Below are 18,460 nucleotides of genomic sequence, written 5' to 3'. Positions count from 1 at the left end.
CTGGGTAGGTATATTAGTTCTCGTCTTCAACAATTCGGTGCCTACGACAAAACAAAACCCCTAGATAAATGTGGAACGTTTTAACTTTTCTTATAGTATTCTAGAAGGCTCTAAATGCAGACTATTATGTTTGTATTGTAATATGAATTGCGAATGTTGAGATGGATGTGTGGTGTAACGAGAATGGATAGAATACGGAATGAATATGTTCAAGGAAGTCTGAAAGTGGCACCTGTGACAGAGAATCCGAGAAGTGCGCGTTTGGGATGGTATGGACATGTGATGAGACTAAATTAAAATGAGGTTGGTAAGAGAGTGTTACCTATAAATGTGGAAGGATATGGAGGAAGTTAGACCTAAGAAGAAATGGATGGATTGCGTGAAAGACGATATGTGTAAGAGGGGAGTGAGCGAAGAAATGTTATATGATAGAAGAGTATGGAAGGAGAAAACATGTTGCGCCGACCCCGGGTGACTGGGAGAAGGGCAGGAGAATGATGATGATGTAATATAAATTGCATTACGATTACTCCAAACGAGTTTTCTACTTCAATACCGTCGTTCTGTGTTTAACTAAATTAAATTATGAATGAGCATTACAAGTATTGAATTGAAACAGCTATACTTTATTCTTAAAGACATTTTATTTCCCAATAAAATACATCACATATCACAGATTCTTAAAGTCATAGACCTGTAGTACAGCTCCGATATCATCATTTAGAACGTACTGAAATCATCTGTAAGGAATTACTGTTTAACTAGAAAAATTTAAAAATATAATACTATCAAAATACTTTAAAAGGCAATTAGCATTTTAAGTTTAGTGTAATTTTCCGATAACTATGTATTTTATGTCAATCTTCTAACACTCAATTTGGTAAAACAATTTTATTTTATAACTTCTATCAACCCAAGATAGGTAAATGCCCAAAAAAGGATACAGAAATCGACATGAGGCGTTTCATCAAATCCAAAGGCTTTTGATGCCAACTGTAGATTCAGATTTTTGATATTAAAAATACTCTTCAGTGGATGATTTTTATAACAACGTAAAAACGAAAGAAAAGCTTTTCTCGCCAAAACTTTCATAACTCCGTTCTCTTTTATTAGTTTTTGAAGCTGAAAAATAACAAAATATTTAAGTTGTTTTGTTTCAAACGCGTTATCGTTATACGCTCTTCGTCCAGTGGTATCGAGCTTGCATCAGTTAGGTGCAGGTTCGAGATTGTTAAGAATTATGACTTTGATTAGACGTTAGTATACCTGAGCTCACCTGTGATACTTTGCCCATCATGAATGTGTTGCAAAAACAACTTAGTATGTAAAAAAACGTTTACTGCCTTTATGTCAATTTAAAAAGAGATTCTCAGGGCTTCTCAACAAACCCATTATTCTGTCTATCATTTCGTTTATTCCAGCCAATTTTTAATATACATTTGAAATTTAATATGTTTCTGCTAAATTGTTTAATTCAAATAGTTTTCATGAGATAGTATTTTTAATTAAAGGGTTAACAACATCTATATCGAAATTATTAAACTATATTAATGAACTGATAAGAAATATGAAATATTAAAAAGTTCCACGTGGCAAACAAATTAATACTAATCTGAAACGTTTTATCCTGTACTAAGCGATAATTATTTGATTACTGCCCGGCTTAGTAGCACCCTTTTTTTTCTACCTATGCTGATAGCCTTGAGAGGCTATTTCAGCTTCTCCTTGACGTCTGTAGGTGAGCTCACGGGGCTCAAACTGGGTGTGTTGCTAACACTAGCCCTAGCAAGAGCAGTGCTTCGCAGAATCTACCACCGGATCGGAAACGCGACCCACTGAGAAGATCCGGCGAGAAACTCAGTGGGTTAATTTCCTCGCCGAGCCCTTCGTCGCAAGCGACGGTGACCGGTGCTTGAGGTTAACACCACCCTGCATACTTCATTACATATAAATTTTTGGTGATAGCGCGTATTGTAAGGCCGTACGAATGTTTACTGCCATATAGATACATAGTAATATGTATATGTTACGGTAAAAGTAGATATTGCGGCAAACGTACACATTTGTCTCCTCGTTTGGGTAATGTGCATTCAACTAACATTTGAGTCGACTATTATCAAAGCCGGCAATCTGACTTTTGGACAATGATTGGTAAATCAGAAAAACGAATTATTGACTTTGTATTCCATTGGCAGTCACAAAACTCTTCGGAACGACATCTTAGATAGAAAACAGGTTAACTATTAACCTTTATTTAACGCAAGTTTTGAACCGTATTCTTTGAAGGAGACGATTATATTCAAATCAATCTGTATTGACATATCAATAATTTTTTTTTGTCCAAATGCACAGATTGCCACCTTTGATAATAGACGACTCATTTACAATTTCGAGAAAGGTAATTAAATGTACATTGAATTCACAATGACCATGTCGTTTTGGTAAATGTGAGCATGGTATACAAAATACGTTACATAGTTAGTTATTACAACCTAACCTACGACATATTATATAATATGCAAAGAAAAGTATGTTTTGTTTGTCGTTTTCATTTTTTAATTAAAATAATTTTCGTTATTAAAGTCTTTTGTTTTATGTTTATATAAATAAATTTATATTCTAACTTTTCTTAAAACATGAAGGCAAGAGTACACATTTGCCGGGAAATGTACATATACATTATATTCAGTTCACATATACCTAACTTTTTGGCAAATTTGCACATTTACCGGTAAAAGTGTACATTTCCCAAGAGTGTACATTTACCGTAACATATACACCGACAATTCATTAATCCATTAACTTACAAATTCTTGTATGTCTGCCGGGGGATCGCCAAAAGTGTATTTATCTAAATAAACTTTTTCGTTCTCTAAGAACTTCACGAATTCCTCTTCCTCTGGTCTAAGTAATATCACTGCATTGCCTTTGCTGTTCATACCTCGGGCGGTACGTCCAACTCTATGTATGTACTCCTAAAAAAAAGTCAAGTCTATACTTGATACCCCAAATGGTAGCAAACAATTCTTATTGGTATCCCATTGCCTCCACGATTATTCGTGTACTTCGAATTTTTTCTATTGCTTAGATGGCTGGACGAGCTCACAGGCCACCTGGTGTTAAGTGGTTACTGGAGGCCATAGACATTTACAACGTAAATGCGCCACCCACCTTGAGATATAAGTTCTAAGGTCTCAAGTATAGTTACAACGGCTGCCCCCATCCTTCAAACCGAAACGTATTACTGCTTCACGACAGAAATGGGCAGGGTGGTGGTACCCACCCGCGGGGACTCACAAGAGGTCCTACCACCAGTAATTACGCAAATTATAATTTTGCGGGTTTGATTTTTATTGCACGATGTTATTCCTTCACCGTGGAAGTGAATCGTGAACATTCAAAAATGTTTTCATGATATCTCACCTTAGGGTCAGTGGGAGGGTCGTATTGGACAATCCAATCGACGCTCGGTATGTCCAGTCCTCTCGCGGCGACATCGGTACAGAACAACGCACCGTTTTGTGCTTCCACGAAACCGTGATAGGCTTCTTTTCTTTTGGCCTGGCTTTGTCTGCCCTGCAGCGACACGAGTTTGTAAATAGAACAAAAAGTATACATTTTGTATTACAACTCAATAAAAAAAGTACTTATTCATTAATTCATATGCTTTTATTAGTTTCAGACGTATGTATGTTTGTAACGGACTCTTTGAACATGATTTTGACCCCCTTCAAAACGTCGGATTAACTCGAAATTTGGTATACTTATTAAGGACCGATGACAATTCAATATTAAAAAAATAATTGAAAAAAAAATAACTTCAACTAAAAAGTGAAAAATAAATAATAATTTAAAAAAACTAACAAAATATGCTTTTATAGAAAATCCAACTAAAAAATAGAAAATAAATTTTAATAAATTTGAATTAAAAATAGTATAAGAAATAACCCTTCTACTCATATCTGTTCATAAAATATTTATAACTACTGATACCATTTTTTTTTTTTTTTTTTCGGGTAGAGGGCCGAACCTCCAACGAGGTCCCCGCGCAAAAGGGGCGCGCGGGGTATGTGAGACTCAACGATCTGCATGGTGTTGTGAGCAGACCGCGGGCCCAAGGATTTTAGAGCCCACCCACTAAACGACTCCTCTGCACTCTTACACCCGACGTCCGATCCCCTCCGAGGTCAGAACCCGGATGAGGTAGGGGGGCTACCGCGGTCAACACTACAACCAGACGGCGCGGCTCACCCCAAGGACGCCCAGCCGACGGAGCCTTCGAGGCGAATCGAAGGCTCTGAAACGTCGGCCGTCTCGGTACGGCAGCCCGTCGGGCCGCCCAGACGGTGCCGCTGGTGTCCCGGAATACCCCGCTGGACCAGAACCAGCCTGCCGGGTCGGGACGCGATACACCGTCGACCGGTCGCTCTATTCACTCCACGGCAGCGCGCTAGAGTGCTGGTAGCGCGCCGCGCGGCCTCACCCCCTCAGGTCGCCCCTTGACCTTCACCGGGGGGAGACCGCCACCTACAGGGGCCGGGACGTACGGGCGTATTCCCGCCTCCGGCCCCCGGCTCGACGGCGACGGATCGGTGCGGAAAGGGAAGAGCTCTCCCTCTCTCGCTCCGCCGCCTCCTTCTGCGAGATGGTGGACTCGCAGAAGTCGAGCATCGCCTTCCAGGACGCGTCGCTGCCGAGCATCGTAGCCACGACGCGCGGCAGCGAGAGGTCCTCTCCAATGACCGCGACGAGGGCGGCGCGTTGCTCGTCGAATCCAGAGCAACGCGCCAGCGTGTGTTCCGCTGTGTCTTCCTCGTCGCGGTCCGTAACTACTGATACCATGCACCCCACGCTTTTTTTACAAAAAAAATCATTTTTTCTTGTACTATTTTTAATTGAAATTCATTAAAATTTATTTTCTATTTTTTTGTTGAATTTTATATAAAAGCGTATTTTGTTAGTTTTTTAAAACTAATTTATTTTGTATTACAACTCCATGAGACTACACGCTTCACAACTCATTACGTTTTGAAAGGTTGACACGATAATATGAATTTTGAGATATGAGGTCGAATTCTGAACTATAAACGATTAGCGACTACCCTACACTTCAGAATGAAATGCATTACTATTTCGTTATAGAAATGGCTGCAAAAAAATGGTATTGAGCTGAAAATTCCAACGTAAATTAAGCTATAAAGGTTTTATTTGCATCAAGGAATTGGTAAACACGTGTTAAATACATTATTACTTCGAAACGGTAACCCCTTCGAGGTCGTATCCGCGCGCACCAATTAAGGCCACGGACGTTTTATTGTAATTATCAATTCCAATAATAATTCAACATTTTTTTTTATCGATTTCAAATCGTCAAACGTAATTATCTATTTATCTACAAATATAGGTAAAAGATATAACACAGTAAGTACAAAGTAAATAGTATAAAACAGTGATAGATACGAAACCTTTAAAAGAACAATACCCAAAACTTTTTTACGTTTGAATAACTACGAAAATATCATTAATACAACATGTAATCCTATTACAATGAACACTGTAGATAAAAAAAATAGATTAACAAGATAAACAACAGTAGGACTGTCCCGTGCTACTTACGTGTATACTAGAGACGATTGCCTTACAATTCACTCTAAAGAATTCATAATGAAAATCGACCGATTTACACGATGAGAAAAACACCATGACTTTCAGTTTCTTGCACTTCTTCAGCATCTTGTACAACCAAGCCATTCTTTTTTCTACTGGGCAAATGTAGTACCTAAAACATAGACACTAGTGTTCTGGTACTGCCCTGACATATTTGAATCATTTTTCGGATTCTTTAAATAAATAAAAAGTATTATTATTATTAAAACTGTTTTTACGGTTTAATCTTGCGTTTATTATTTGTAAATTTCATTATTTGTAAATTTTTTTTATTGCTTAGATGGGTGGACGAGCTCACAGTCCACCTGGTGTTAAGTGGTTACTGGAGCCCATAGACATCTACAACGTAAATGCACCACCCACCTTTTTTTTTTTTTTGGTATCGATGGGGAATCCTAGTCTTTACGGATACCCTGCCGACGGGGGTCGGACCGGGTTATGTCGGACTCCGCGCCTCCGGTGGAACAAAGAGGAAGAAGTCGCGAACCGAGGTCCGCGCCCTCAACCAATTGGTCCACGGAGACTACGCCTTTAAATGCGCCACCCACCTTGAGATATAAGTTCTAAGATCTCAGTATAGTTACAACGGCGGCCCCACCCTTCAAACCAAAAACGCATTACTACTTCATTACATACTTCACGGCATACTTCACGGCAGAAATAGGCAGGATGGTGGTACCTACCCGTGCGGACTCACAAGAGGTCCTACCACCAGTGAAGAATAATACACGGTAGAAAGAGTAATCACTGATACTACACAGTATCCGTGATTACTGACAATTGAAGTATGTAAACTTTAGAAATAACATCAATTAATACAATCGAGATTAAGCCGTAAATTAGATTTAATTGTCTCTAGGACTTATTACTTTAGAAAATATTACTCATCAACGAATCAATCTTCGTAACCGAAAGACAATTTGTATAGTTATCCTGATATTAAAAACAGGTCAGTGATTTGTTTAATCACTCGAGGTAGAGGGTATTGGTAAGTCAGCATGTGCAGACAGCATACAGGGCCGCGCCTACCCCCGGCAGTACCTGTGTGCGAAACCCATGAAGCGCCTCCTATTTTTACGAATCTTAATTTTTCAATGTTTTTTTTTTTATTATTTGTTAATTTTGACATAATTATTGACGTAAATCTTGGGATGCAGGTTTTTTATTTTTTATTTTTTTATTGTCCTTGTAGGCAGACGAGTATACGGCCCCCCTGATGGGGAGTGGTTACCGTCGCCCATGGACTTCAGCAATGCCAGGGGCAGAGCCAAGCCGCTGCCTACCGCATACCTACATGCTTGTACTATAAATGCATGATATGTTTTGTTATTTACAAGTTATATGTTGTGCCTATTTTACCTACTTACTTACTCCACTACAAAGAATTTGTGGTTGTGTAAGTGTAACAAATAATTTCAGTGGCAGGTTATTATTGTCTTGGCGCCTTGTGCACCGCACACTTCGCACACAGGGGCGGCGCGGCCCTGACAGCATATCTCTGCCGCCAAACTGTCGTGCATTCTGGTTTGAAAGGTCGGACAATCGTTATATTTAATGAAAACTTTGACCACGAGGATCATGATACGACGTGAGCCACAAGTTGGATGGCGGCATTTACGTTGTGACGCCTATGAACTCCGGTACCCAATTGAAACCTAATCGCTTGGGAGCTCGATCACGCATCAATGCAATTACGGTTTATGGGATAAAACTTATCCCAAGTAAATTTAACCGGCTCTGATTACCGCTGACTGAACATTAGATGATGATAAGTAAACTATCAACGTCGTAAACAAAAAGCTTTTTACATGAAAAATAAAAAAGAGGTTACCCCTGTTGCAATCCAGAGACAGTGGACCGCTTTGCGTCATCATCAACAGTTATCCAGATCGGATCGCTCCTCAACGCCAGTCTAGCTAGATTCTTAACTCTATCATCAATCGTTGCACTAAAAAGAACGGTTTGTTTATCATCTAAAAAAATATGAACATTCAATTTTACAAAGCCTCGCAACAGTTTCGGACTGCACGCTTAATTTCTAGTCTGCTTTGTTTAGGTGTAGACTGTTTCAAATATCACACACGTGTAAAGTTTCGCTACTGATGACGATAAATGAAATGTCGCTTATGGAAAGTCGAAGTTTCAACTGCCCTGGGTATTTTGGCCAGACCCGGAAGCGCATTGCCTGGAGGGCGGTCGTCGGGAGCATGGGCGACCTAACAGGTCCTACTGCACATACAGCGTCAGCGCAACCACGACCACTCTGACAAGAGTGTCCGACTGAGAAGAGGGTATTTTGAATGCAGAAATAGGTGCAGCTGTGGTACCAAACAGCACGCTACAATAGAATGAAATCTAGGCGAAATTTATATAAGAAAATAATATGACGATATTACTGACTACTGCCATTTGTTGTCCTTGTTATTCCCGTTTGGTGAATCTAGCATGACCCCTCGAGGTCACTAGAACAGTTAGGAAAAAAAAAGTATATCAATGCTACATTTTACATACAACGCTGCATTGTAATGCGCTGACATACTTAACGATAACCATGAGTAATTTACGCCTCTCCAGCACACTATGACGTCAACGATCACTATATAAGCGGACGCATCCCGCCAGTTATGGGCACGGCTCTTGCTAGGGCTAGGGCTAGTAACGTCTTCAGGTTAGAGCCCCGTGAGCTCACCTACTCGCCTGCAGAATCTAGTATAGCCCTTCGAGGTTACTAGGATAGGTAGGATTTTAAGAAAACAGTGATGGGATTCGATAGCTAGACGTCAACGAGTGCAATAGCCCCGCAGTCCACTCGTTTGTCCTCAAAAAAAGCATTAGTTAGGAGGTTAAGGAACGCGATAGCCCCGCACTTCGTTCTAAGAACTAGCCTTAGATATTTGTATTGTTACCTAAATATTCACGTATCCGTTTTTTTTTTTTTCTACCTAAGCTGGTAGCCTAGAGAGGCTATTCCAGCGTAACCGTAACTAGTAGGTGAGATAACGGGGCTCAAACCTGACGACGATGCTAACACGAACCCTAGCAAGAGTCGTGCTTCGCAGAATCTACCACCGGATCGGAAACGCGACCCACTGAGAAGATCCGGCGAGAAACTCAGTGAGCTGTGTCTGAGAGTTAATTTACTCGTCGAGCCCTTCGTCGCAAGTGACGGGTTCGACGAGAACGGTGACCCGTGCTTGAAGTACCTAGAAGCACCGTTAGTGGATCGGGAGGATCCGAGATGACGTGTTTTGGGCGACGTCGACTGCTTTCCATTCTGTCCGCAGGATCGGGAATGTAGTTACCGGCGGCCACGATGAGCGGGTTCTCGTGTCGTGCCGCTTTATCGAAGTTTTTTTGTATAATTTGATATGTGAATGAGTAAAGTCCCTGTTTAATCAGACATCAACGATTTTAATTCCTCTGACAACATCATAAATGTAATTATAATTTATTTGTTGTCTCCTAAAGATAAATTAGATCAATCTCATTGGCCGTGGAAAAATGGCTGTCGAGAAGAAACGGTATGTTCATGATCCTAATTTATTACTTAAAAAATAGTTATGAGTCCCGTCAGAATGGATCCATGGAATAGACAGTATTTTGCACCACATAAACAGACTACAGACGTTAGTTAAGATTCATATAGTTATTTGTATTTTATTACAAACACTCGTACAATGATTTTATATCTACTGGTAAAAAATTTAAGATTAACTACATATACTATCTGAAAATACTATCTAAGAGAATAATCTCTGACATAGATATGGTCCAAATCATGCTTTGGTTACTTGAAAGATGCTGTTAGATTATGACGTGGATATTTTGCATGTGTTTAGACATAAGACACATGGGGTACATTTCAATAGGGACGAAGGAAAGAATTATATACGAGTAAAAAGTTATGTTTTTAACACACATTTTATTAATTGACTCTGACTATCTCAAAGGTTACTCTTTGTAAGCAAATAAGTTAATGAGCTTCAAGAATTCCGATAAAGTTGAAAATTTGTTCCCGCATCAAGGACCGTCGTCAATGTAAGTAAGTATGTATGCAATAACGTAATGTGCAATACGTTGGTATTGCATTAATACCTAATATCCTATTATTCTAATATTCTAATATTTTAATATCCTAATATCCTATAATGACCTAATATCCTGACCAGGATCAGCAAAACGTTTTTATATTAAATTCTATTAAAGCGTTTTATTAGTTTTAGTAGTTAATAATTTACACATCGAAATCTCATTAATACGAAAATACATTTACGAACGAAAAAAATCTGGATATTTGATGTTTTAATAAAAATATTCTTAACTCGGATAAGTTCTAAAACTTAAGGGGCGGGATTCCGCCGTTAGAATGAACGTTGATAAAATACAAGATAACAAAGATTATTTTGTCACACTACACAAAACAATTTTTTAGAAGTTTAGAAGCAATCTCACCAACATTTTAATAATAAAAAATTACTACCGTACAATGGGGTAAATAGGGACAAAATCGACCTTCAGATAGAATTTTAAAATAGTTCCAATTAAATAGTCACTGCTCAACCAAAGAAATAGGTTGAGTCTTGAACGTACCTAGGTGATAAAAACCGTTACATTATTTTAATTATTCATTTTAAAGAAATAATGGGTAAAATAATGGCCGTCCCAATTTACCCAGCGTCCGGGGTAAATTGACACGGTTAAGGGTTAAATTGGGATATTTGTAAGGGTTGTCAACTCGCAGTACTGCGATATATAGGTAGGTGCCATATAATTATTTATATGGACCGAAATTATGAATACAATCCATAATTTAAGCACAATACACAACATAGTGTAAATTAAGCTGGTTTCTATTCCGAAGCGATGTGACGTGAATGATAATCAACAATACAATGATCAAAAAAAGTATGTGCATGTTATATTTTAGAAATTTATTATTTAATTTCCTTAAAAATCACAACTCTGAAACAAAATCATAAAATAGAATAAAAAATAGAAAACAAAAGGACTGGAAATGCATTAATACAATTTTATTTAATCAACATTTTCAAAATGATCTTTGAGCAAGAGTAAGATATCAGGTGAATAAGATAAAAAAACAGCTTTATCTGATTACTGCCAATAATAACAAAAATAAAAGAAATTCTTTCTAAGCGAAATAACTAAACTCAATTAATTCACTCGCTCATAATTGGATATCTCGGATTTTTAATTAATGTTACATTTAAAATCTGAGGCCTGTTTTTATTTGTGTGTGTTCGTTGTGAATGTTAACAAAATCATGATTCGACGCGTGAATCGATTCTGAAATAACAAAAGTTTTGATTCGCTTGAGTTCTTTTAACTTTTAATTTTTTTTATTGCTATAAAGAACATACGACCGGGCAGATATTACAAGGTAAATGTCGCGAAAAAAAGTAATTATATATATACTTTTCTTTTACCTATAATACTTACATAAACTAACTGATAAACACATTAACCTTCTTTACATCACGCAATTAAGTGATAGTATAGGCTAAAAAATCTATTATAAGATATCAGTGACAACCCTAACAAGCCATCCCTATTTTGTCTTTTGGCGTTCCAATTTTGTGTTTTCTCGTCCCTAATTTTTCCAGTCTCGTTGCAAATTACCCTACATACGTCCCAATTTTCCCCAAAAAGAAAGGAAAAAATATACATTTTTTATTTTGTCGAAATATTGTATTTAACATAAGAATATTGCAACTTACCGTTTGTTGTGGTATTTCCAGGTGTATTAAAAACTTATATAAACTGTGATCTTATTGAAAAAACAACGAATATATCACTTTTTTTAAAAGTTCTTTAAGCTGTTTTAAAACGCACTTTTCAACCACTATTTTAAATTTAATTTGACGAATTTTTGGGACCAACTTAACTTATGTTTAGTACTTCCATAGTTAACTTGGTTTTTCTTCTATACATTGATAAATATTACCTTAAAGAAAATTAGGTAGATTCCGTGCTACAAGTACTTTGAGAATCTTCCGCAGGTTTGTCCCAATTTACCCCAGGATCCCAATTTACCCCATGTCATGGTATTGATATTTTAACAAAATTCATAATTTCAACGAACTTATAATCCGCTACCACCCGCATTGGTACAGGAGATTGACGTCTCAATTTTATTCCAGAACGGATGTCCGACCTATTAAATCTATTAATCCGGAACTCATTATTGATTCGCAGCAGATATTGGCAGGATTATGGTACCCGATCCGATCAAAATACGCTTTACCCTGAGTAGGTTGTACGTAAATGATGAATTTTGCGGGTGTTATTTTTATTATACGACTAGTCGAACTCGCCCGCTTCGCTGCGCATTTAAAATTAACATTATTATTAGGGAATCCAACACTCATATCAATATTAGCCTATCCATTAAATACAAGTAATTTTCTAAATGGATACCAAGTTTCAAGTCAATCGGATGCATGGTTCAGTAGTTATAACGGAACATCCGTAAAAACCACTGTAAATTTATATATTAGTATAGATTTACTTTAGACTTAAGTAGCTACGAAATGTCATGAACACTTATATTTGCAATTATTTTTTACAATCGCATTTAGTCTACACGTAAACCAATATACGAATGTAATTATTGTACCTAGTTCAACCATAAGTTCTCTTACAAATGAAAATGCATTTTTTTAATGAAGTAATGTAATATTATTAAAATATATACCTACATATTTATTAAAGTCTCAGCAAAAATAAAAAATTCTATTCGAAATGGCCACATATGGTTTAACAGGCCTTTAATCTATTTGGTCAAGAATCTATGGATTTACGCACTGTTTCCAAGGGAAATTTCGCCACTGCTTGCTCCAAAGATTTTTTAAGAGAGTGAATGTCGCCGTGTCGTTTAGAGCAGGCCATGTCCTCTAAAACTGACCATAATTTGAAGTCTAAAGGGTTGAGATCTGGGCTAGATGAGGGCCAGTCTTCAGCTGTTATATAGTCCGGAACGGTGCTGTTGTTTCAGGCAGGTAGACAGCGACTTGGCTCTGCCCTTGGCGTTGCTGACGTCCATGAGCGACGGTAACCACTTTCCATCAGGTGGGCCGTATGCTCGTCTGCCTACAAAGGCAATAAAAAAAACCACTTTGTGCAAGGCGATCACTGAAATCCTATTTTCTATAACACCCCATTCCATATTGTAATTTGATAATGCAAACGAAAAAATATGAAAAATGGCGCAAAATCGAAAGAAGTTTTTAAAATATTATACGTGTTCCAAATTCAAAATATGTAATTAAAAAGTTGAAAAAAAGAAAAGTTTTTATGTAGATAACAGTATTTATGGCCAGACTAGTTATAAACTATCAGCGAGGTTATTAATGTGTGTAATTTGACACCTCTAACCTATTCGGGTTTTTTTGCAAGAATCGTTTAAGTCTAAACACACATTATCGAAGAGTAAACAAATGTGTGTTTTTACTTGCATATTTATCACGCTCTCAAAGGTCGTAGGTTCGAGATATCATATTTTTAATGTACTTTAGGATGAGTGTTTATGGTCGTTCACTGATTTCATTATCATCTGAATAACAATTTTATCATTAATAGCATGTGATGAGCAATCTGCCTAAACTTTCATAAATATTAACTTTTTATTAATGTAAAGGCACATACGGCAGTGTGCTATCCTGTGAGGTCTCCCTCTTATTTGAACTGAACTTATCAAGGACTCACGGAAACACTTTTAGAACACGATTATGTTCGTTTTTCCCCTCCGGGCGTAGTTGGAAATTGACCCTTATGACTATACCAGTGAATAGGTTCGTTTTTCTGGGATGGAGAGCTCAAGCTCTTTAGGTGCATTTGAGCATATATATTACTATACCAACCACCTTTCTATGACTAACATAGTTTCTATGAGGTAGAAAGAGGCTGATGAAATATACAAAAAACATGTACTTACTTGGAAGTTTTTCCAGTATTCCATTTACATGCTTTTCAAAGCCAGATTCTAACAGTTTATCAGCTTCATCAATTATAAGACATTTCAGATTTTTGCAATTAAATGTGTTTGTGGTTTGTAAATGATCAAGAAGTCTTCCCGGAGTACTCACTACAATATTCATGCCTAAAATTAAAAAAAAATTGAGAGAAGCATTTTGGACACGTGTATGTGCGTTTTTATTAGAAAAATTGGTATGTACCTCCCTGCAGAATTTCAAAACAGGCATTTCCTCATTTGCATATTTGAATCATTCAATATAGGTTTGGTATCTTATCCTTTAAAACACAATTTGTTTACTACTTTATGAAATATGAAATGGTTATATTGTTCATGGTTATTTATCTACATATTTTATTTCAAAACATTTAAGGGTTAATGCTTTTGCATTAATGTTCTGAGTAATAATCAGTTGACATTTTTGTGTACGACTTTAATAGATTCATAACATAGGGTGGACTAATAGCTCAGCTCATATTCAAAAATATTAAAAATGTCAACCAATATACTTATTTTACATCTGAACGACTTTTTCATGTATTTCTATTATTCTAGAAATAAGAAATCTTTACACACCTTTTTGTAGCTTGGACACATCCTTATTTTTTTTCTCACCTCCAACAATCAAGCAATGTGAAATATCAATATCTGTTAAGAGTCTCTTTAGTACTTCAAATGTCTGCAGAGCTAATTCTCTTGTTGGAGATAGAATGATGCAACCTGTACCTAAAATTCACTTAGCCGATGAAGTTTAATATGCTATGGGATTGTTTTACACTTTTTAATTTAAGTAAATAGTGACAACAGCATTAGCACCAAGCATCTCCTTTCTGAACTATTGTTTATTTTCTCATTAAATAATAGCCGTATAGGCTCACAGTTGTTAGCGAATAATTAATATACAACTCCTGAAGTATCTGGAGGATCGCCAGCTGATCAGTGACCGACAGTACGGTTTCCGTCACGGTCGCTCAGCTGGCGATCTTCTTGTATACCTTACTCACAGGTGGGCTGAAGCCTTGGAGAGCAAGGGCGAGGCTCTTGCTGTGAGCCTTGATATCGCGAAGGCCTTCGACAGGGTCTGGCATAGGGCACTTCTGTCGAAGCTACCATCTTACGGAATCCCCGAGGGTCTCTGCAAGTGGATCGCTAGCTTTTTGGATGGGCGGAGCATCACGGTCGTTGTAGACGGTGACTGTTCTGATACCATGACCATTAACGCTGGCGTTCCACAAGGTTCGGTGCTCTCCCCCACGCTTTTCATCCTGTATATCAATGACATGCTGTCTATTGATGGCATGCATTGCTATGCGGATGACAGCACGGGGGATGCGCGATATATCGGCCATCAGAGTCTCTCTCGGAGCGTGGTGCAAGAGAGACGATCAAAACTTGTGTCTGAAGTGGAGAACTCTCTGGGGCGAGTCTCCAAATGGGGTGAATTGAACTTGGTTCAATTCAACCCGTTAAAGACACAAGTTTGCGCGTTCACTGCGAAGAAGGACCCCTTTGTCATGGCGCCGCAATTCCAAGGAGTATCCCTGCAACCTTCCGAGAGTATTGGGATACTTGGGGTCGACATTTCAAGCGATGTCCAGTTTCGGAGTCATTTGGAAGGCAAAGCCAAGTTGGCGTCCAAAATGCTGGGAGTCCTCAACAGAGCGAAGCGGTACTTCACGCCTGGACAAAGGCTTTTGCTTTATAAAGCACAAGTCCGGCCTCGCGTGGAGTACTGCTCCCATCTCTGGGCCGGGGCTCCCAAATACCAGCTTCTTCCATTTGACTCCATACAGAGGAGGGCCGTTCGGATTGTCGATAATCCCGGTCTCACGGATCGTTTGGAACCTCTGGGTCTGCGGAGGGACTTCGGTTCCCTCTGTATTTTGTACCGTATGTTCCATGGGGAGTGCTCTGAGGAATTGTTCGAGATGATACCGGCATCTCGTTTTTACCATCGCACCGCCCGCCACCGGAGTAGAGTTCATCCATACTACCTGGAGCCACTGCGGTCATCCACAGTGCGTTTCCAGAGGTCTTTTTTGCCACGTACCATCCGGCTATGGAATGAGCTCCCCTCCACGGTGTTTCCCGAGCGCTATGACATGTCCTTCTTCAAACGAGGCTTGTGGAGAGTATTAAGCGGTAGGCAGCGGCTTGGCTCTGCCCCTGGCATTGCTGAAGTCCATGGGCGACGGTAACCACTCACCATCAGGTGGGCCGTATGCTCGTTTGCCTACAAGGGCAATAAAAAAAAAAAAAAAAAAAATTGTATTCAAAATGTAAAATTGTAGTCATGAAAATGAGGTTTGGATTTTATTTTACTTATTATTTTTGTTTTCAAGAAAACCATTAGCTATCCATAGTTATGTTTAAAGATTGTATATAGCTAAGAAGATACCAAGGATAATCAAATTATACATAGCAAGTAGTAAAAAAGAATTGATGCATAACAAAAAAAATATGTAAATATTATAGTACTAACATTATAAAATGTAAAAGTTTATATATTTCGATGTCTGTTACCTAATCACTTAAAAAGACTAAAAAAAATTGGATAAAATTTAGCTAGTTTTTTTTTTATTGCATAGATGAGTGGACGAGCTCCCAGCCCATCTGGTGTTAAGTGGTTACTGGAGCCCATAGACATTCACAACGTAAATGCGCAGTCCACCTTGTAAGGATAGTTTATAACCTGTGTTATAATAACATGGATACTATTTATCATGGTAAATAATATGACCAAAGCAACAGTGGGTATTTCTGCTGTAATAAATATGAACATATTATTTACTGGTTTGCTATATACTACTGGGCATATCTAGTACTACATAAAGACATTAATAATAAAATGCAAATGCAAATGAAACAGTAAATGAAAGGATGAAGGATACTACTACTACATATGAATGAGAGGGAAGTAACAAAATCCTTTTCATCCCCAGGCCCAGGAAAGGTAAAATAGTACTTTTATCATAAGCTTTATCTACCTTCCGAAATACCTTCCCAAATAACTATTGATTAAATATAATTCCACTTACCATGTTTTAGTGTAAATCCAAGTTTAATAAGTTGATCTACAGCAGGTATTAAGAAAGCTAAAGTTTTTCCACTTCCTGTTTTAGCTGCACCTATAAGGTCCTTCTGTTGTAATAAATAGGGCATTGCCTGAGCTTGGATACGTGTAGGTCTTTGAAACCCCATTTGTCTTAACGTAGAAAGAATTCTACAGTCGATTTTACCTTTGAGCATGGAAAATGTACACTTAGGATAAATATCGTTAGCGCTCATTTTTTTTCAATTAACAATTGTTGCTGAATTTTAATTTATGTATTAAGTAACAAAACAATATTTATGTCGATTTTAGACATCGAATTTGTAAAATAATGTAAAGTAACCTATATTTCTTAAAATATATTAGTGATAATCTATGGTTTACACTATATCATAGATGGTAAACTAGAATAGATCCATAGGACCTATCATACCATTTTGAATGCTATTGTACGAAACTAAGTCTTTAAATCATTTATTACTGGTGGTAGGACCTCTTGTGAGTCCGCGCGGGTAGGTACCACCGCCCTGCCTATTTCTGCCGTGAAGCAGTAATGCGTTTCGGTTTGAAGGGTAGGGCAGCCGTTGTAACACTGAGACCTTAGAACTTATATCTCAAGGTGGGTGGCGCATTTACGTTGTAGATGTCTATGGGCTCCAGTAACCGCTTAACACCAGCTCGTCCAGCCATCTAATCAATAAATAAATAAAAAAGGCGGCCTATGGAGCAGGTAGCTTTATATGTACAAGTACCTACTTAAAGTTTATTTGTCAGTGTAAGTGTGCTTCTACAGAGTGTGCTGCAACGGCTCCCGGAAACTGTGACTGCCAGGTGGTATAATACTAACGTAAAGTCTAAAGCTTTAATAGCAGTACTGCTGATTTCTGACCGAAAAATCACTCACGATTAGTACTCCAATCTAGGATTCCCTGTACTATTGGAACCAGTGTGCTTAATGCGACTTTTGAACGTTCTCAATAGCAATATAACTCAAATTTGTATGCAGTTGGAACAGCGCCCCTAGCTAACTAGCTACAAGCATAAGCAAACATTCCAACTCCATACAATTTTACATTAACATATAAGCTACCGAGAATGTTCAAAAACTCGCACTAAACACACATATATTATCCTTTTTTTTGTTTCTTTACCTCATCGTTGATAGCCTAAGGGACTATTCCAACTTCGCGGAGATCGCTAGGTGAGCTCACGAGATCAACCTGTTGTGGGATATGGGAAGTGTGGTGGTGTCAGGTTGCAGTCAGCTGGGCTAACTACTATAATTAAAAAGAAATTCGAGCAGGGCACCTCATATTATGTATCCGCGTCTAGGGGGCACGCGGGATACATGGAACTTGACTATCTGCTGATGTTGGGAGCAAATCGCGGGCCCAAAGATGTTTTTAGGACCATACCTAAGAAACGAATCCTCTTGCACTCTCTGACCCGACGTCCTATCTCCGCTTCCCGCAGTCAACACTATAACTAGACTCGCGGCGCCACCCCGAGGACGCCCGACCGACGGGTCGTCAACGACCAACAACGACATTCTCACTGGCGTTGCCATTGGTGCTAATGTGCGGCGCAGTCACGACCCCCTCAGGTTGAGGAGCACTAGCAAATGCATCAAAGAGTCAGTCAATGTGACACTAAAAATATTAAAATTTAATTTTTTTAATGTTTTTGCATTGGTCGCAATTTAACAATTAACGACTGGTTATGGGAAACAACGGTTTTTTGGGAATGAAAGA

The 18,460-nt window shown here is 38.3% G+C and overlaps 1 protein-coding gene across 1 annotated transcript; it reads right to left on the bottom strand.

Annotated features, from left to right (window-relative positions):
- Positions 1-625: 625 nt before the first annotated feature.
- LOC114241405 (ATP-dependent RNA helicase DDX18) lies at positions 626-17,115 on the bottom strand. The gene is made up of 9 exons (XM_028172232.2): positions 16,696-17,115; positions 14,234-14,383; positions 13,619-13,783; positions 7,499-7,640; positions 5,617-5,779; positions 3,424-3,576; positions 2,808-2,975; positions 945-1,122; positions 626-730 (listed from the first exon to the last, which is right to left on the bottom strand). The coding sequence occupies exons 1-9, from the start codon at positions 16,943-16,945 to the stop codon at positions 717-719; spliced, it is 1,383 nt and encodes a 460-aa protein (XP_028028033.2). The 5' UTR covers positions 16,946-17,115; the 3' UTR covers positions 626-716.
- Positions 17,116-18,460: the final 1,345 nt, after the last annotated feature.

Source organism: Bombyx mandarina, chromosome 06 (genome assembly GCF_030267445.1).
Source record: "Bombyx mandarina strain Sakado chromosome 06, ASM3026744v2".
NCBI classification, from domain to species: domain Eukaryota; kingdom Metazoa; phylum Arthropoda; class Insecta; order Lepidoptera; family Bombycidae; genus Bombyx; species Bombyx mandarina.
This window is presented reverse-complemented; position numbering and strand designations above follow the sequence as displayed.